General features: G+C 43.2%; 1 protein-coding gene across 3 annotated transcripts; it reads left to right on the top strand.

The window, feature by feature from the left end:
• The first annotated feature begins 8,296 nt into the window (after window positions 1-8,296).
• On the top strand, window positions 8,297-17,056 carry LOC139553956 (matrilin-3-like). Of its 3 annotated transcripts, none has more exons than XM_071366767.1 (6): window positions 8,297-8,679; window positions 10,980-11,549; window positions 13,049-13,174; window positions 13,609-13,686; window positions 16,135-16,248; window positions 16,457-17,056. In XM_071366767.1, the coding sequence occupies exons 1-6, from the start codon at window positions 8,496-8,498 to the stop codon at window positions 16,501-16,503; spliced, it is 1,119 nt and encodes a 372-aa protein (XP_071222868.1). In that variant the 5' UTR covers window positions 8,297-8,495; the 3' UTR covers window positions 16,504-17,056. The 3 variants fall into 3 exon arrangements, with proteins under 3 accessions (XP_071222868.1, XP_071222869.1, XP_071222867.1); XM_071366766.1 differs by having other exon boundaries at window positions 8,298-8,679; window positions 13,606-13,686; XM_071366768.1 differs by lacking the exon at window positions 13,609-13,686.
• Window positions 17,057-17,665: the final 609 nt, after the last annotated feature.

Genomic DNA, 17,665 nt, shown 5'->3' with positions numbered 1-17,665 from the left:
TGTCCCTTTTCCTCTCCTAACTTAGCCTACTGTTCTGACTTACTGGTGCATATGTAGCCTATAGCCTGTTTTAGAGAAATGTCATCATTGAATATTGTAACAGCTTTCATTGTCTGCTTTATTGCCCCCTTTATTTATCCTATGGTTCTGACTTTGTGTACAGTGTTGAACAAGATACAGTAAAACCTTACTTTACTCCTCTGTTTGGGCTGAAATACCAGGAGGTGTGAGTACATTTGTGTCAGAGTCTTGGGCATCTCTTAACCCTCTGCTTCAACCAACAGTTTCTCTAGAACACTGTCCAAAATCCAACTGAAGACTGGTATGTGGCACATGATGTGGAGGCTCCTTGATGACTTAATGTGTGTGATGATTCTTGCAGGCCAGGTTCTCATCACTGATTCTATTCTTGAAGTACTCCTCCTTCTGTGGGTCGTTGAAACCTCGTACCTCTGTCACCTGGTCCAAATACTCAGAAGGGATCTGATTGGCTGCTGCAGGTCAGGAAGTTATCCAGAGGAGAGCAGAGGGGAGCAGATTCCCCTTGATGAGGTTTGTCAGCAACATGTCCACTGAGGTTGACTGTGTGACATCACAGCAGCTATCGTTTTTCTTGAAGTCTAGGGGCAGTCGGCACTCATCCAGACCATCAAGGACAAACATAACTTTGTACTTGTCAAAGTTGGAGATTCCAGAATGCTTCACATACACAAAACAGTTTTCCACAACTTGAATCAAACTGTGTTTTTTTCTCTATCATCATGTTCAGCTCCCGAACAGGAAGTGGAAATATGAAGTGGATATCCTGATTAGCTCTTCCTTCGGCCCAGTCCAGAATGAACTTCTGCGCAGAGACTGTTTTTCCAATGCCAGCGATTCCCTTTGTCAGCACAGTTCTGATAGGTTTATCTTGTCCAGGTAAAGGCTTGAAGGTGTCATTGCATTTGATTGGAGTCTCTTGCGTAGTTTGGTTTTTGCATGCCATCTCAATCTGTCTCACCTCATGTTCATTACTGACCTCTCCACTTCCACCCTCTGGGATGTACAGCGCTGTAAAGATCTTATTGAGAAGACTTGGGTTTCCTAGGACAGCTATTCCTTCAAACACACACTGAAACTTCTTCTTCAGGTTGGATTTGAGTTTATGTTGTCGAGAAGCACATCTAAAGACAAAACCGTGTGTAAAACATCAATAAACAGACTTCTGTTTCATGTTCCTCAGGAAGTGAAGTGTGATCTTCAGAGCCCCCTCTCTGGTCCTGCTCTCCTGCTTCTCATCTTCAGCATCCTCTCTCTGACTCTCTAAGCATTCTGGGAGATCTGGACTCAGAATCCTCTTGAAACTCTTCAGTTCTTTCTTCACTAAAGTGATGACAGTCTCTTTAAGTGACTGAGAAAGAGATGTTAAGATAAGTGTTCATTATTTTAAACATTTAGGTGTAATTCATTCTGCACAAGCAACTGAAACCAACCAATACAACAAATGTTCAATTAAAATCATATTTGGCCTTCTTTTCAACCGTTTTTACATTTAGGGAAACCCATTGGGAATTCAGACTAAAGATTTCATTTCAATTCTTTTTTTATGTAAGACAGCTCACCGTGAATTTTTTCTTTTACCTTTATTTAACTAGGCAAGTCAGTTAAGAATAAATTCTTATTTCCAATGATAACCTAGGAACAGTGGGTTAACTGCCTTGTTCAGGGGCAGAACGACAGATTTTTTACCTTGTCAGCTCCAGCATTCGATCTTGCAACCTTTCAGTTACTAGTTCACTAGGCTACCTGCCGCCCCATGAGGAATATCGAATCCAGGTCTGTTGTATGACTTTGGGAAGACTGACCACTGGAAATATCTGCTTCTGATCTCTCCTGTTGGTCTCTGTAAGAAAAAGAAGTTGACTACAACTGACTAACCAGCTTCCCCCCCAGAACAATGACACAATACTTCTGTTTAGTAGAGAAGTCTCCCTCTGATGTTTATTGGTTTTCCCAAAGACTGTTCACTCTTCATCAACAGACAGCTGGGTACAGGGGAGTCTGGGCTCTTGTGTCTGTGCATCAAATCTGGGACCGAGAGACTGAAAAACACCTTCTATCTCAAGGCCATCAGACTGTTTAACAGCCATCACTAACATTGAGTGGCTGCTGCCAACATACTGACGCAAATCTCTAGCCCCTTTAATAATACAAAAATGGATGTAATAAATGTATCACTAGTCACTTTAAACAATGCCACTTTATATAATGTTTACATACCCTACATTACTCATCTCACATGTATATACTGTACTCTATACCATCTACTGCATCTTGCCTATGCCGTTCGGCATCTTGCCTATGCCGCTCATCCATATATTTATATGTACATATTCTTATTCATTCCTTTGTTGTTGTGAAATTGTTAGATTACTTGTTACATATTACTGCATGGTTGGAACTAGAAGCACAAGCATTTAGCTACACTCGCATTAACATCTGCTAACCATGTGTATGTGACCAATACAATTTGATTTGATTTGTTCTTGTCTAATGTTGTTCTGTATTATGTCATTCTGTATTATGTCATTCTGTATTATGTTTCATGTTTTGTGTGGACCCCAGGTAGAGTAGCTGCTGCTTTTGCAACAGCTAATGGGGATAATAAAATACCGAAGTCGCTCTTTCAGTTTTAATTCTGTGTTGTTTTTCTTTGACAGTGCTTTTTATTTTCAGTAAGACCAAGTTCTTACCATGCAACATCAGTTACATATATATTTTTTTATTTTATTTATTTAACCTTTATTTAACTAGGCAAGTCAGTTAAGAACAAATTCTTATTTACAATGACAGCCTACTGGGGAACAGTAGGTTAACTGCTTTGTTCAGGGGCAGAACAAAATATTTTGACCTTGTCACCTCAGGGATTCGATCCAGCAACCTATCGGTTACTGGCCCAACACTCTAACCACTAGGCTACCTTATGCTCGAAATTATACATGTCAATACCACAGTGGTACCTTAATTGGGGAGGACGGGCTCGTAGTAACATTATTCTGAGCCATCCATCCCTCAGCAGCCTCCTGTCGTTATTATACATGTCAATACCAAGAGACCCGGACTCTTCAGGTCTTACCCTTGTTTAGTAGAGAAGTCTCCAACACTGAAGTTTATTGGTTTCCCCAGAGACTGTTCACTCTTCATGGATACATAGCTGGGTACAGGGGAGTCTGGTCCGCTGGGTACAGGGGAGTCTGGTCAGCTGGGTACAGGGGAGTCTGGTCAGCTGGGTACAGGGGAGTCTGGTCAGCTGGGTACAGGGGAGTCTGGTCTCTGGGTACAGGGGAGTCTGGTCTCTGGGTACAGGGGAGTCTGGTCAGCTGGGTACAGGGGAGTCTGGTCAGCTGGGTACAGGGGAGTCTGGTCAGCTGGGTACAGGGGAGTCTGATCAGCTGGGTACAGGGGAGTCTGGTCAGCTGGGTACAGGGGAGTCTGGTCTGCTGGGTACAGGGGAGTCTGGTCAGCTAGGTACAGGGGAGTCTGGTCTCTGGGTACAGGGGAGTCTGGTCAGCTGGGTACAGGGGAGTCTGGTCAGCTGGGTACAGGGGAGTCTGGTCAGCTGGGTACAGGGGAGTCTGGTCAGCTGGGTACAGGGGAGTCTGGTCAGCTGGGTACAGGGGAGTCTGGTCAGCTGGGTACAGGGGAGTCTGATCAGCTGGGTACAGGGGAGTCTGATCAGCTGGGTACAGGGGAGTCTGATCAGCTGGGTACAGGGGAGTCTGGTCTCTGGGTACAGGGGAGTCTGGTCTCTGGGTACAGGGGAGTCTGGTCAGCTGGGTACAGGGGAGTCTGGTCAGCTGGGTACAGGGGAGTCTGGTCAGCTGGGTACAGGGGAGTCTGGTCAGCTGGGTACAGGGGAGTCTGGTCAGCTGGGTACAGGGGAGTCTGGTCTCTGGGTACAGGGGAGTCTGGTCAGCTGGGTACAGGGGAGTCTGATCAGCTGGGTACAGGAGAGTCTGGTCATCTGGGTACAGGGGAGTCTGGTCAGCTGGGTACAGGGGAGTCTGGTCTCTGGGTACAGGGGAGTCTGGTCTCTGGGTACAGGGGAGTCTGATCAGCTGGGTACAGGGGAGTCTGGTCAGCTGGGTACAGGGGAGTCTGGTCTCTGGGTACAGGGGAGTATGGTCTGCTGGGTACAGGGGAGTCTGGTCTCTGGGTACAGGGGAGTCTGGTCAGCTGGGTACAGGGGAGTCTGGTCAGCTGGGTACAGGGGAGTCTGGTCTCTGGGTACAGGGGAGTCTGGTCTGCTGGGTACAGGGGAGTCTGGTCTCTGGGTACAGGGGAGTCTGGTCAGCTGGGTACAGGGGAGTCTGGTCTCTCCTGGTGAATTTCTGCTTCAACACCCAAACACCTTTGATCACTGATTTGTTCCCCATTGAGGCAAATTGGCTGAGCACTTTATGTGGATACATTTCAGCACAGGAAATTGCCTAACAATACAATAGAAATCTCTCACCCCACAGCTTCAATGTGTAGGTCGTTCTTTTTTTAGAGGCAGTGGTCCCCTCCTCTCTCTCCCCAAAGACATTAATTTTAGAGGCAGTGGTCCCCTCCTCTCTCTCCCCAAAGACACCCATTTTAGAGGCAGTGGTCCCCTCCTCTCTCTCCCCAAAGACACCCATTTTAGAGGCAGTGGTCCCCTCCTCTCTCTCCCCAAAGACACCCATTTTAGAGGCAGTGGTCCCCTCCTCTCTCTCCCCAAAGACACTCATTTTAGAGGCAGTGGTCCCCTCCTCTCTCTCCCCAAAGACACTCATTTTAGAGGCAGTGGTCCCCTCCTCTCTCTCCCCAAAGACACCCATTTTAGAGGCAGTGGTCCCCTTCACAGAGAGACTAATTTAAAAGGCAGTAGTTCCCTCCTCTCTCTTATTTTAGTAGCCTGCACAGAATAAATATGCAGAAGAAAGCAAAATAAGTAATAAATATCAACTGTAAAAGTATGAACATCCTTTTTAGAGTGCTATTGTTGTGTGCTATTGTTGTGTAAATGTCAGATTAGCCAACTTCACAAAATGTATTTCCTCCCTCTCTCTCTGTCTCTGTCTCTCTCTGTCTCTCTAGAACACAGCAGCCTAGCAACGTGCTGGTCTACATTCTACCCATTCTATTCTCTGGAACACAGCAGCCTAGCAACGTGCTGGTCTACATTCTACCCATTCTATTCTCTGGAACACAGCAGCCTAGCAACGTGCTGGTCTACATTCTACCCATTCTATTCTCTGGAACACAGCAGCCTAGCAACGTGCTGGTCTACATTCTACCCATTCTATTCTCTGGAACACAGCAGCCTAGCAACGTGCTGGTCTACATTCTACCCATTCTATTCTCTGGAACACAGCGGCCTAGCAACGTGCTGGTCTACACTCTACCCATTCTATTCTCTGGAACACAGCAGCCTAGCAACGTGCTGGTCTACACTCTACCCATTCTATTCTCTGGAACACAGCATCCTAGCAACGTGCTGGTCTACATTCTACCCATTCTACTCTCTAGAACACAGCAACCTAGCAACGTGCTGGTCTACACTCTACCCATTCTACTCTCTAGAACACAGCAGCCTAGCAACGTGCTGGTCTACACTCTACCCATTCTATTCTCTGGAACACAGCAGCCTAGCAACGTGCTGGTCTACATTCTACCCATTCTACTCTCTAGAACACAGCAGCCTAGCAACGTGCTGTTCTACATTCTACCCATTCTATTCTCTAGAACACAGCAGCCTAGCAACGTGCTGGTCTACACTCTACCCATTCTATTCTCTGGAACACAGCAGCCTAGCAACGTGCTGGTCTACACTCTACCCATTCTATTCTCTGGAACACAGCAGCCTAGCAACGTGCTGGTCTACATTCTACCCATTCTATTCTCTGGAACACAGCAGCCTAGCAACGTGCTGGTCTACACTCTACCCATTCTACTCTCTAGAACACAGCAGCCTAGCAACGTGCTGGTCTACATTCTACCTATTCTATTCTCTAGAACACAGCAGCCCAGCAACGTGCTGGTCTACATTCTACCCATTCTATTCTCTAGAACATAGCAGCCTAGCAACGTGCTGGTCTACATTCTACCCATTCTATTCTCTGGAACACAGCAGCCTAGCAACGTGCTGGTCTACACTCTACCCATTCTACTCTCTAGAACACAGCAGCCTAGCAACGTGCTGGTCTACACTCTACCCATTCTATTCTCTAGAACACAGCAGCCTAGCAACGTGCTGGTCTACATTCTACCTATTCTATTCTCTAGAACACAGCAGCCCAGCAACGTGCTGGTCTACATTCTACCCATTCTATTCTCTAGAACATAGCAGCCTAGCAACGTGCTGGTCTACATTCTACCCATTCTATTCTCTGGAACACAGCAGCCTAGCAACGTGCTGGTCTACATTCTACCCATTCCATTCTCTGGAACACAGCAGCCTAGCAACGTGCTGGTCTACATTCTATCCATTCCATTTATAGAAAAGCCCTAGATGGACTCGGAAATACATTACAATTCCAAGCACTATTACTGTACATATTTGACAAAAATCTTTGCAAGGATAATCCGAGTTAACTTCAGAGAGTAGCCATTCCATAAGGGAAATATGCAAATACATGCTGAAACAGGCCAATAGAATTGGGCTTCCGTGTGCTTGGCTCTGCCCACCTTCTTCCTTGTTCGGCGCACTGTGTGAGAGTCGAGGTGTAGGAACCAGTTGGTCCACATTGTGTCACCACTGATACACTTCCTCCCTGTATGAACACAGATCATACCTGCAGGGCTCAAATGCGACCACTTGGGCAGCCTGGTCTCATAGACTTGACGTAACATAGTAAATGTATATCTGGGACACTCAAATTAGTATGATATGTTATGTTTGGTATGGTTACATAAGACAGATGGTTATTTAAGGCAAAAATTAAAGAAGAGTGGTTGGTTGGGGTAGATGGGTAGGTGTATAATGCGAATGTCTAGCAACCCAAAGGCTGAGTTTGAATCTCATCACAGACAACTTTAGCATTTTAGCTAATTAGCAACCCAAACTTTGTGAGTTCCAATCTTATCACGGACAACTTTAGCATTTCAGCTGATTAGCAACCCAAAAGTTGTGAGTTCAAATCTCATCACGGACAACTTTAGAATTTAGCTAATTATAAACTTCTTAACTACTTACTACTTTTTAGCTACTTTGCAACTATTTAGCATGTTAGCTGAAACCTAACTCTTTTAGCAAACCCTAATCTTAACCCCTAACCCTTAGCCAGCTAGCTAACATAAGCCACCTAGCTAGAATTCGTAACATATTGTATGTTTTTCAAATTCTTAACATATAAGACGAATCATAATTATTAACATATCATAAGAAATTGGTGATGGAAAACAACAAATTAATACATACCATATGAAACATAACATACAAAATAAATTGATTTCCCAGATTTAGCTAAAGAATAATACGAAATTCTCAGAGACCAGGTTGCAGCCAGCTAGTCAGCCAGTGGATGATACTATGGCAGTGCCAGAAAGCACAACACATTTCAATAATAATTCAAGAGCAGCCTTGTAACTTTGTCCTCCCTACGATCCTCATCTCTGCACACCTCTACCGTCTTGCTTTCTGCTAAAATAATAATATGCATTATGGAAAGATTATTGGAATTTGGTTCAGGATTTTCCATAAACAAAGTAAAATTATACAGTTGTTTTAATATGAGCACAAGCATTTCAGAGGTACAGTTTTGGCCAGAATAAATTTGTTATGTCCAACTAATGATTTTACTCTTTATTCTTTTACCAATTTAACCGAATTCCAGTGGCTTCTATTTTTGTGAACAAGTTTGTTCATCATTTTCACTAATAATATTCATTAACAATCGAAAAATGTCAGCAAATACATTTATAGCGTTTTAAAAATAAACGTTTTTTTTTATTGTAACGGAAAAGTATTTCAGTTTTTAATTACAACTGTCGGTTTTAATAACCTGTAATAAAGCTGAAAGACCAATATACTCAAACGAATATTATTATACATCAATTGTAGCTATACTACATTTACATTTAAGTCTATACTAGATGTGTTTAAGTTTTATTTGTTCTAATAAAAATAATTTATGCATAACAAATTGAGAATAAAACTGATCTCACGAATAAGCTTGCATGTGATTGTATGTGACGCTCGGGGTCGCACATTGCATGAACAATGGCAAACAAAATTGCATCCTCTCCAACCCCATCACATCGTCTGCCTAGCCTAGTGTGCGTAAAGCAGGTCACACACCTGACCCGAACCAACACCGAACTGTGATCTTTTCTTCCCACGTCTAATTTTCGATTGGACAACTTTCTCCCACGTGTGTCGGCCGGAGATACTTAAATATGCCCCCAGAGAGCAAATGATTGTACTCGTGGTTTAGTATTATGAATTGCTTCTTGATACGGACCTATTAAAAGAACCAACTGCCTGCCACAGGATGACATCGTTAATCGGAGGACTCGTCTTTTGCATTTCCTTCCTTGCCCTGGAAGTCCAAGCAACATACCGACTTTATGGAGGATACCATCCTCGGCAGCATCAGGCAGACAGCCCCATCGTGCCACGGCAAACGTTTCAGCGGAGCTTCCAACAGCAACAACCATTTCAGAGTGTTCAGCAAGGTCAGCAACAAATTTGGAATGTTCAGCAACCAGCTCAGTTATCTCAGAATCAAAGAACTATTGATTTGGGAGGCTGGTTAATTTTCATGCATGGTCCATTATTCTGTAGAGAGGCCAATGTTTTCTGTCTATAGTGCGCAGACAGCGGTAGCCGATATTTGGAATAGTCAGCGCAGACGGCTGTTTATATTAAATTATATTTGAGATTATAATATATTTAAATTAATAATTTGCCATTGACGTCCATGTATGATGTGCATTAAAGTTTCGAATGTAATCAAATCTCCTGTATTGGCCAGTCGTCTGGAATTACAGAATAAAGAATTCTGTAAATGATTTGATACTGTAAATATACATTCTTATCTTGCCAGAATAACATGCATTTAGAAATTCATTAGTAGAAACATGTTACCAAATAGCACACCAAAGGAAGGACTGTCAATGTGTAGGCTAACTTACTCAGTCCTTTGGGCTAAATTCATCCTTCCGGCTATTATATTTCAAAGTTAAAAGTTCAGAACCCATTAACGTTACATTGTGAGAAATGGAAAACAAGATACTATATGATGTCGATTACTACTGTAGAAATTTTATTTTTCATCTTTATTTTTAATTTTTCATCAGCTTTTTTGCATCTGTACTCAATTGCTAGCAGACAGGACCGATTCTTAAGGCTAGCAGCCAGCCTCTTACTGATGCTTAAGGCTATACGCGTTTTTTTTGTTGTACTCACGTCATCACCATGTAAGCCATAGGCGCTGGACCAAAAACAATAACCATTGCTCTACTGCATCTTCCTCCCTCGTGGTGGCCCAAAGCACATGGCAATAAACACTAGTACTAGCAGCCACATAGGAAATGGCCACCAGTCATGTACCTCCAGCTCACCGCACCACCCCTTCGACCTGCACCCCCACCCCCATCATCAGTGCTGTCACAGGTATAAGAAGAAAAAAAACAATTTTTAATGAACCCCCCAAGGACTGATTGATTGCTGGGAAGAAATCTGACACCCCTCCCTTCTGTTGGTGCTCTTACCCCTTTCTTTTTCCAGTCTCTTATCTTGTTCAATGATTGAGCAGGTGCTGTGGTAAAAGTCACTATTGTTTTTCTAATGTCCTCTGCAGGTGAATCTTGAGAGAAATAGGATAAACATGTGCTTACTATACTACATGGGATGAATTGACTTCCAAGTCCAAATTTAACCTTTATTTAGCTAGGCAAGTCAGTTAAGAACAAATTCTTATTTACAATGACGGCCTACCCAGGGAACAGTAAAGCGACAGATTTTTTTTTTTTTACCTTGTCAGCTCAGGGATTCCATCCTGCAACCTTTCGGTTACTGGCCCAATGCTCTAACCGCTAGGCTACCTGCCGTCCCTAGTTACCATGTTTACATCCCTCAGAAAAGGTCAGAAACGAAGCTTTGTTTCATCTCCTATTCATTCCTAATCCACTTTACTTCAGATTCCTTTATTACTTCAGATTCCTTTAGACTTTTATTTTTACTGCTTTTTTTTGTAGCATATCGTTGCTGTGTGTAAAGAAGCATGCACGATCGCCCGCTTAAAAACTAACGTTCCCATCCAATATTTTTAAAAATAGTAGCACATGTTAATAAGGTGACTTGCTAAAACCTTAAGCAACTCCAGGCCTGAATGTGAAGCCTGAATATGTTTGATATATATACTGAATGTACAAAACATTAGGAACACCTGCTCTTTCCATAACACAGACTGACCAGGTGAATCCAGGTGAAAGCTATACGTCCTTATTGATGTCACTTGTTAAACCCACTTCAATCAGTGTAGATGAAGACTTGAGACAATTGAGATATGGATTGTGTATGTGTGCCATTGAGAGGGTGAATGGGCAAGACAAAATATTTAAGTGCCTTTGAACAGGGTATGGTAGTAGGTGCCAGGCGCACCGGTTTGAGTGTGTCAAGAACTGCAACGTTGCTGGGTTTTTCCATGCTCAAAAGTTTCCAGTGTGTATCAAGAATGGTCCACCACCCAAAGGACATCCAGCCAACTTTACACAACTGTGTGAAGCATTGGAGTCAACATAGGCCAGCATCCCTGTGGAACACTTTCAACACCTTGTAGAGTCCATACCCCGATGAATTGTGCCTGTTTTGAGGGTGGTGCAACTCGATATTAGGAAGTTGTGCCTAATGTTTTGTACACTCAGTGTATATGACAGAGGATGTCTGGCTAGCAGTTCCCTGTCAAAGTGTGTAGAGCAAACCATTTCACCCTCTGTGGTAAAAACCTATGTCACATTCTTTTCCCTCGCAGAAACCCACTGCAAAAGCCGCCCCCTAGATCTGGTGTTCATCATCGACAGCTCCCGTAGCGTACGCCCCCAAGAATTTGAGAAGGTCAAAATCTTCTTGGCTGACATGGTCGACACCCTCGACATTGGCGCAGACGCAACACGTGTTGCCGTTGTGAACTACGCTAGCACAGTGAAGATTGAGTTCCTGCTCAAGACGCACTTCGACAAGCCGGGCCTGAAAGCAGCGTTGGCGCGCATCGAATCCTTAGCGGCTGGCACCATGACGGGGCTAGCCATCAAGACGGCCATGGAGGAGACCTTCACCGAGGGATCAGGCGCCCGGCTAACCAACAAGAACATCGCCAAGGTGGCCATCATCGTGACGGACGGGCGGCCCCAGGACACGGTGGAGGAGGTTGCCGCGGCGGCGAGGGCGGCAGGCATCGAGATCTACGCAGTCGGGGTGGACAGGGCGGACATGAAGTCCCTGCGTCTCATGGCCAGTCTGCCATTGGACGAACACGTGTTCTACGTGGAGACCTACGGCGTCATCGAGAAGCTCACGTCCAAGTTCAGGGAAACGCTGTGTGGTAAGAGAATGAGGCTAGTGCTCAGGCTTAGGTGAGAGATAAGTCATGTTTGCAAGTCCTCCTATAATAGCGGTGCACAATTGAATAAGAGCCTCAGTCCTGCTGGTTTTAGTTTCCTTCAGTCCTTGACACCTACTAATGTTACTGACCACCCAGGAAACGTACCTGGTTTCCCAGTTCTAAACTAGCTGTTGGATTCCCAGTTCAGTTCTAAACTAGTTGTAGGATTCCCAGGTTTATACTAGTTGTTGGATTCCCAGGTCTAAACTAGTTGTAGGATTCCCAGTTCAGTTCTAAACTAGTTGTTGGTTTCCCAGGTCTAAACTAGTTGTTGGATTCCCAGATCTAAACTAGTTGTTGGTTTCCCAGGTCTAAATTAGTTGTTGGTTTCCCAGGTCTAAACTAGTTGTTGGTTTCCCAGGTCTAAACTAGTTGTTGGTTTCCCAGGTCTAAACTAGTTGTAGGTTTCCCAGTTCAGTTCTAAACTAGTTGTAGGATTCCCAGGTCTAAACTAGTTGTTGGTTTCCCAGGTCTAAACTAGTTGTTGGTTTCCCAGGTCTAAACTAGTTGTTGGATTCCCAGATCTAAACTAGTTGTTGGTTTCCCAGGTCTAAACTAGTTGTAGGTTTCCCAGGTCTAAACTAGTTGTTGGTTTCCCAGGTCTAAACTAGTTGTTGGTTTCCCAGGTCTAAACTAGTTGTAGGTTTCCCAGGTCTAAACTAGTTGTAGGTTTCCCAGGTCTAAACTAGTTGTTGGTTTCCCAGGTCTAAACTAGTTGTTGGTTTCCCAGGTCTAAACTAGTTGTTGGTTTCCCAGGTCTAAACTAGTTGTTGGTTTCCCAGGTCTAAACTAGTTGTTGGTTTCCCAGGTCTAAACTAGTTGTAGGTTTCCCAGGTCTAAACTAGTTGTTGGTTTCCCAGGTCTAAACTAGTTGTTGGTTTCCCAGGTCTAAACTAGTTGTTGGTTTTCCAGGTCTAAACTAGTTGTTGGTTTCCCAGGTCTAAACTAGTTGTTGGTTTCCCAGGTCTAAACTAGTTGTTGGATTCCCAGATCTAAACTAGTTGTTGGTTTCCCAGGTCTAAACTAGTTGTTGGTTTCCCAGGTCTAAACTAGTTGTTGGTTTCCCAGGTCTTAACTAGTTGTTGGTTTCCCAGGTCTTAACTAGTTGTTGGTTTCCCAGGTCTTAACTAGTTGTTGGTTTCCCAGGTCTAAACTAGTTTTTGTTTAAAAATCAAGAATGGAAACCAGCAGATGCAGCTCTCGAGGACTGGTGTTGTGCACCTTTACCCAAAAAACATTGACTAATAGTAATAATTATTTCAACATTTAATGTGAAACAGTGATAAAAAAATTAAAATAGATTCCGTATGATAACCATCAATTGACCAATTAGAAAGTAATTAATAATTTACCTGAATTAATTCTAACCTGATTAGTCCTGTTCAAGGTGATGATGTTGTCAGACTAAACCAATCAGCTGTGAGGATGTTTGTTTACAGGTGTGGACGCCTGTGCCCTGGGACACGACTGCGACCACATATGTGTCAACAACAACAACAACAACTCGTACGCCTGCAAGTGTCGAGAAGGCTATACACTGAATGCAGACAAGAAAACATGCTCACGTAAGGACCACAAGCCTCTATCGGGAATGTGGATAGCACTTTGTTCGATAGGTACCTACATAAGGACTTCATAACACATTCATAACCCATGAATAACCCATATATAAGCCAGCATTTCCCAACAACCACAGGTTGATTTTTGTGATACTTATACTGCAGATTTCAACGATTGTTGACATAAGTATTTATGAAATGCTCATGTACTGCTTATGAAGGTGTTATGTCATGTATGAGTTATGAATGTATTATGAAGTACTTATGTAGGTAGCCTTCAAATAAAGTGTTACCGGAATGTTTTTGTGTGTAGGGGACATTTTTACTGTATTTATTGTGTAGTACAGAAAATGGGAGGGTATCAAAACAAGCCTCGTATTTAGGGGCAAAGGTCAATATTAATGTGAAAGATTTTGTCTTATGTTTACACTTGGCAGCAGGTTCTTTGCAAAACCAAAACCAGAACCAAAACCAGAACCAGAACCCAAACCCAAACCAAAATGGATCAGGTTCCAACGGTTGGTGCACCTTTATTTCAGAATTCATAGGCTAGAAATCCTAAGTGCTGCTGTTATGGTATGCATGCCCAGTGCTTGAAGTGGACTGAAATAGATGCCACAGTCATTCTGGCTGCTGGTACTGTTATATTTATTATTCTACAACAGGTGCAGAAACTCATGATGTGGAACATTTAAGGTGCCCCCGGAACTCAGTCCCTGTGTGTTCCTGCCAAAGTCAAGCACTGTGCATGCCACTATCCAATGCGTTTACGCCATCTTTGCTAGCTAACATTGCTTTGTCCCCTCTTCACCTTATACGGCTAATACATGGTGAGTTTGTTGTGATGCGTCGGCGTGGCTTATTTAGCATTAAAACCCACAGAGCTGCAGAGTAGCCCGGGCTGCAGGGCTAGAGCTCTCCACCTGCCTTGGTTATCGACGGTTGCAAGAGCGTCCGCCTGGACAACTTTGAGCTGGTGATGAGTCGGCGCTGGCACTGTCCAGTTTGGCCTGATCCAGTACACCAGCTGAGTCCGGACCTAGTTCACCTTAAACCACCACCAAGGCTTTGAAGAAGGCAGTGAGAGGTGTTCAGTACATGGGCTCCGTGACCGTGTTGACCCTGCTCCACCTGCTGGACAGGAGCTTCACACAGGGAGAAGGCACCAGGCCAAAGTGCTCCGGGTGGCCATCGTGCTGACGGATGGACAGTTGCAAAACGACATCTCGGAGCATGCCAGGAACCTTAAAGAGCAAGGTGAGAGACCTTTTTCTTAAACAGTATAATGTAACACCATTTTATTGAGTTGAACATATCTGAAATTGTAAGATGACAACTACAAACTCTAAAATGACTCACTTTTTTTGTTTGTTCATCCAGTACATTTTTTGAGTTCATTATTTGAATGTATGTTTCCTCCTACCGTAGCTGTGTAATAATTAAACATCCAACCCGATGTATATCATGCACCCTATCACAATTTTGAGTTTGTCTAAAGAGTGACCTTTGTCCTGTCCTGTCTTCCTTCTCTCTTTCCTCAGGTGTGGAGATGTACGCGGTGGGTTAAACGGAGGAGAGCGAGTTCCTGGAGATTGCCTCTGAGCCCCACAACCAGCATTACGTTCACTCGGCTGACTTTAGCACCGTGGACTCCATAAAGAGCAAGTTCTGCCACTGTAAGGAAGAAGGAAATGGATACGCATGGGAAGGTGCAGCATGAGCTAGCCGCTAGGGGAACAACAGCTAGATCCAGGAGAAGGACCCAAAGGAGGAGCCTGGTCGACTGACTTGTGTTTGGCCTCATACGTTTGTTGGACTGATGCCTGGGTATTTCAAATTGCATGCAGTCACCTGTGGTTTGTTTCACATCTACGGGAGACCTTGAAAAATCAAAGTATACATGATGGGTTTGTGTTATGATGAACAAGTGCTTGAATGAAGGGGCTTGTCTACTGCCTTGGTTAAAGCTTGAATGAATGGCTGACCTACTGCCTTGATTAAAGCTTGAATGAATGGCTGACCTACTGCCTTGGTTAAAGCTTGAATGAATGGCTGGCCCTACTGCCTTGGTTAAAGCTTGAATTAATGGCTTGTCTACTGCCTTGATTAAAGCTTGAATGAATGGCTGACCTACTGCCTTGGTTAAAGCTTGAATGATTGGCTGACCTACTGCCTTGGTTAAAGCTTGAATTAATGGCTGACCTACTGCCTTGGTTAAAGCTTGAATGAATGGCTGGCCCTACTGCCTTGGTTAAAGCTTGAATGAATGGCTGGCCCTACTGCCTTGATTAAAGCTTTGAAGTGATTGTTAACCTTTTGCCAAACCCAATTGATTTACCATTGACTTCCCCTCGATGATCTAAAAAAACTTCACCTGATCTTTGACTAACTACTTGACATCACTTGACTGTATGCATTGTCTGTATTGGAAGTTTTGACTTTACATTAAGTGAACTAGTTGTAACACTTTACATTACGTTGCTCCAATAACCTCATAGTAACAGGGAAATGTAATATTTGATTGCATTGTGCAATTTGTAACTACACAATTCGTTTCCTTGTAACCACTATGGAAAATGATTTTAATAGATCCCTAGGTGTGAAAGAAGTGACACTTTATGTTTCTAGCTACTGTGTAACACAGGGGGCTGCTGAGGGGAGGACGGCTCATAATAATGGCTGGAATGGAGTGAATGGAACGGCATCAAACACATGGAAACCATGGAAACTATGTGTTTGCTCTATTTGATACCATTCCACCTATCCCGCTCCAGCCATTACCACGCCCATCCTACTCAACCAACCTCCTGTGCGTAATACTGAGTAGCCTATCATATTTAGACGACCAAAATAATACAGGAAAAGCTAACAGATAAGTTGTTTATTGGTAACTGCAGTAACTTAATGTCAGGTTTTTCATAGAAAATGTAGCATTTATTCATTATTGCCATTGATGTCTTTTTCAGAGGACGCGAATGAGATGAGTGGGAATGAGCTGAGTGAAGACGCCTGTATGTGTGAGGCTCAGATTGCGTTCCAGATGAAGATGCAATCCACCATAAAGCAGCTGACCAACAAACATATCCTTTTAACCTCACCGGTCGTTTTTATAATGGGCAAGGGTGGTATTTATATAGGGCTTTACACAAGATCTCAAAGCCACTACCACCAGCTGCAATGTTGTATGGCCATGTGTATATTGGTCTACTTTGAACTGTTACACTTCCCTATTACACTTCAGTATATGCATTGAAGAAGACAAGTCATTTCCTTGACTGTTATTTCCACTTGATGACCTATCGAGGAAAGTGACCCAGTTTGGAGGCAGGCGTTGATTCTAAAGAAGAGGACGCTGCAGAGAGACCATTCAGAGCTCACCCAGTTAACCTCAATCTAAAATGGCTGTATAGTTTTCCTATTTTTAGCGACCGTCATTATTGACAACAGTCCATTTTGGAGTTATCGTACTGTATACCCTCCTTCAATATATGTGTTTTTAGATCTAAAACAATGTATTTACCATTGAATGACATGGCCAATAATGTTTCATTTGCTCACAACAGATGTCCCCCATTTCATTGTTAAAACTAGGAACAAAGACCAAAGTTGACTTTTTTTGCACAATATTTGTCACCCCATGGTGGCACCTTTCCAGTTTAACAACATTCCATCTTCCACCACATAACCTATAATAAAGAGGAAGCAATACAGGCTCCATCACTGACAAGTGATTTGTTTCCTTATTGTGGTGCAAGATAAATGACAGAGACACGAAATGTAATTTCTGTCAATATATGGTGTTCTATTGTTCTATTTTCTAGTGTTCTATTTTGGATATTTGTACAAATGTACACATTAAATACATATTTTGAACAAATCTCATATTAACATTGTTTCTGTCCATATTTTTTTGTCATAAAGATTAAAGTGCTACATGCATATACTGTATATACGTCAAGCACAATATAAAAAAACCATAAGAAATACCTTTGCTGGCTGTCTCCAAGTCCACCAGCTACTAACAATTTGTATCGAGAATAATTAATCCCCCTAAAAAAGGAGAGACTGAAAAGGGATTGTCAAGTTCATATATACCATTTCGCAGACACTTTTATCCAAAACAACTTTAGGTCATGCTTGCATACTTACATCCAAAGTGAATACAGTTGTAACTAAATTTTCATGTATGGGTGGTCGTGTGAATCAAACCCTCAACCCTGGTGTTGCAAGCACCATGACCTACCAACTGAGAGCCATACATGACCAAGGAATTTTACAGACTAGCTGGATGATAAAAAGTATGCACATAATGTTGCCAAACATTTCCCAGACTGAGCCATACAGTAGATATTCTAATACATGGCTCTGGCATTTCCCATTTCAGAAGTGTTTACATACACAAATGGGAACAGTGCATGTGTAACGGATGTGAAATGCCTAGCTAGTTAGCGGGTATGGGCGAGGGGACGGACGTAAAAGGTAAACTGTTACACATGG

The sequence above is a fragment of the Salvelinus alpinus genome, chromosome 25 (assembly GCF_045679555.1).
Source record: "Salvelinus alpinus chromosome 25, SLU_Salpinus.1, whole genome shotgun sequence".
NCBI lineage: Eukaryota > Metazoa > Chordata > Actinopteri > Salmoniformes > Salmonidae > Salvelinus > Salvelinus alpinus.
The sequence above is the reverse complement of the archived record's forward strand: the minus strand, read 5'-3'. Positions and strand labels throughout refer to the sequence as shown.

What these genes read in the sequence shown, in the direction of transcription:
- LOC139553956 (XM_071366766.1), top strand. Translation starts at nt 8,496, where the DNA reads ATGACATCGTTAATCGGAGGACTCGTCTTTTGCATTTCCTTCCTTGCC. An exon ending in GTTCAGGGAAACGCTGTGTG is followed by an intron (nt 11,550 to 13,048) that starts GTAAGAGAATGA and finishes GTTTGTTTACAG; the next exon opens with GTGTGGACGCCTGTGCCCTG. An exon ending in AAAGCAGCTGACCAACAAAC is followed by an intron (nt 16,249 to 16,456) that starts ATATCCTTTTAA and finishes TGTTATTTCCAC; the next exon opens with TTGATGACCTATCGAGGAAA.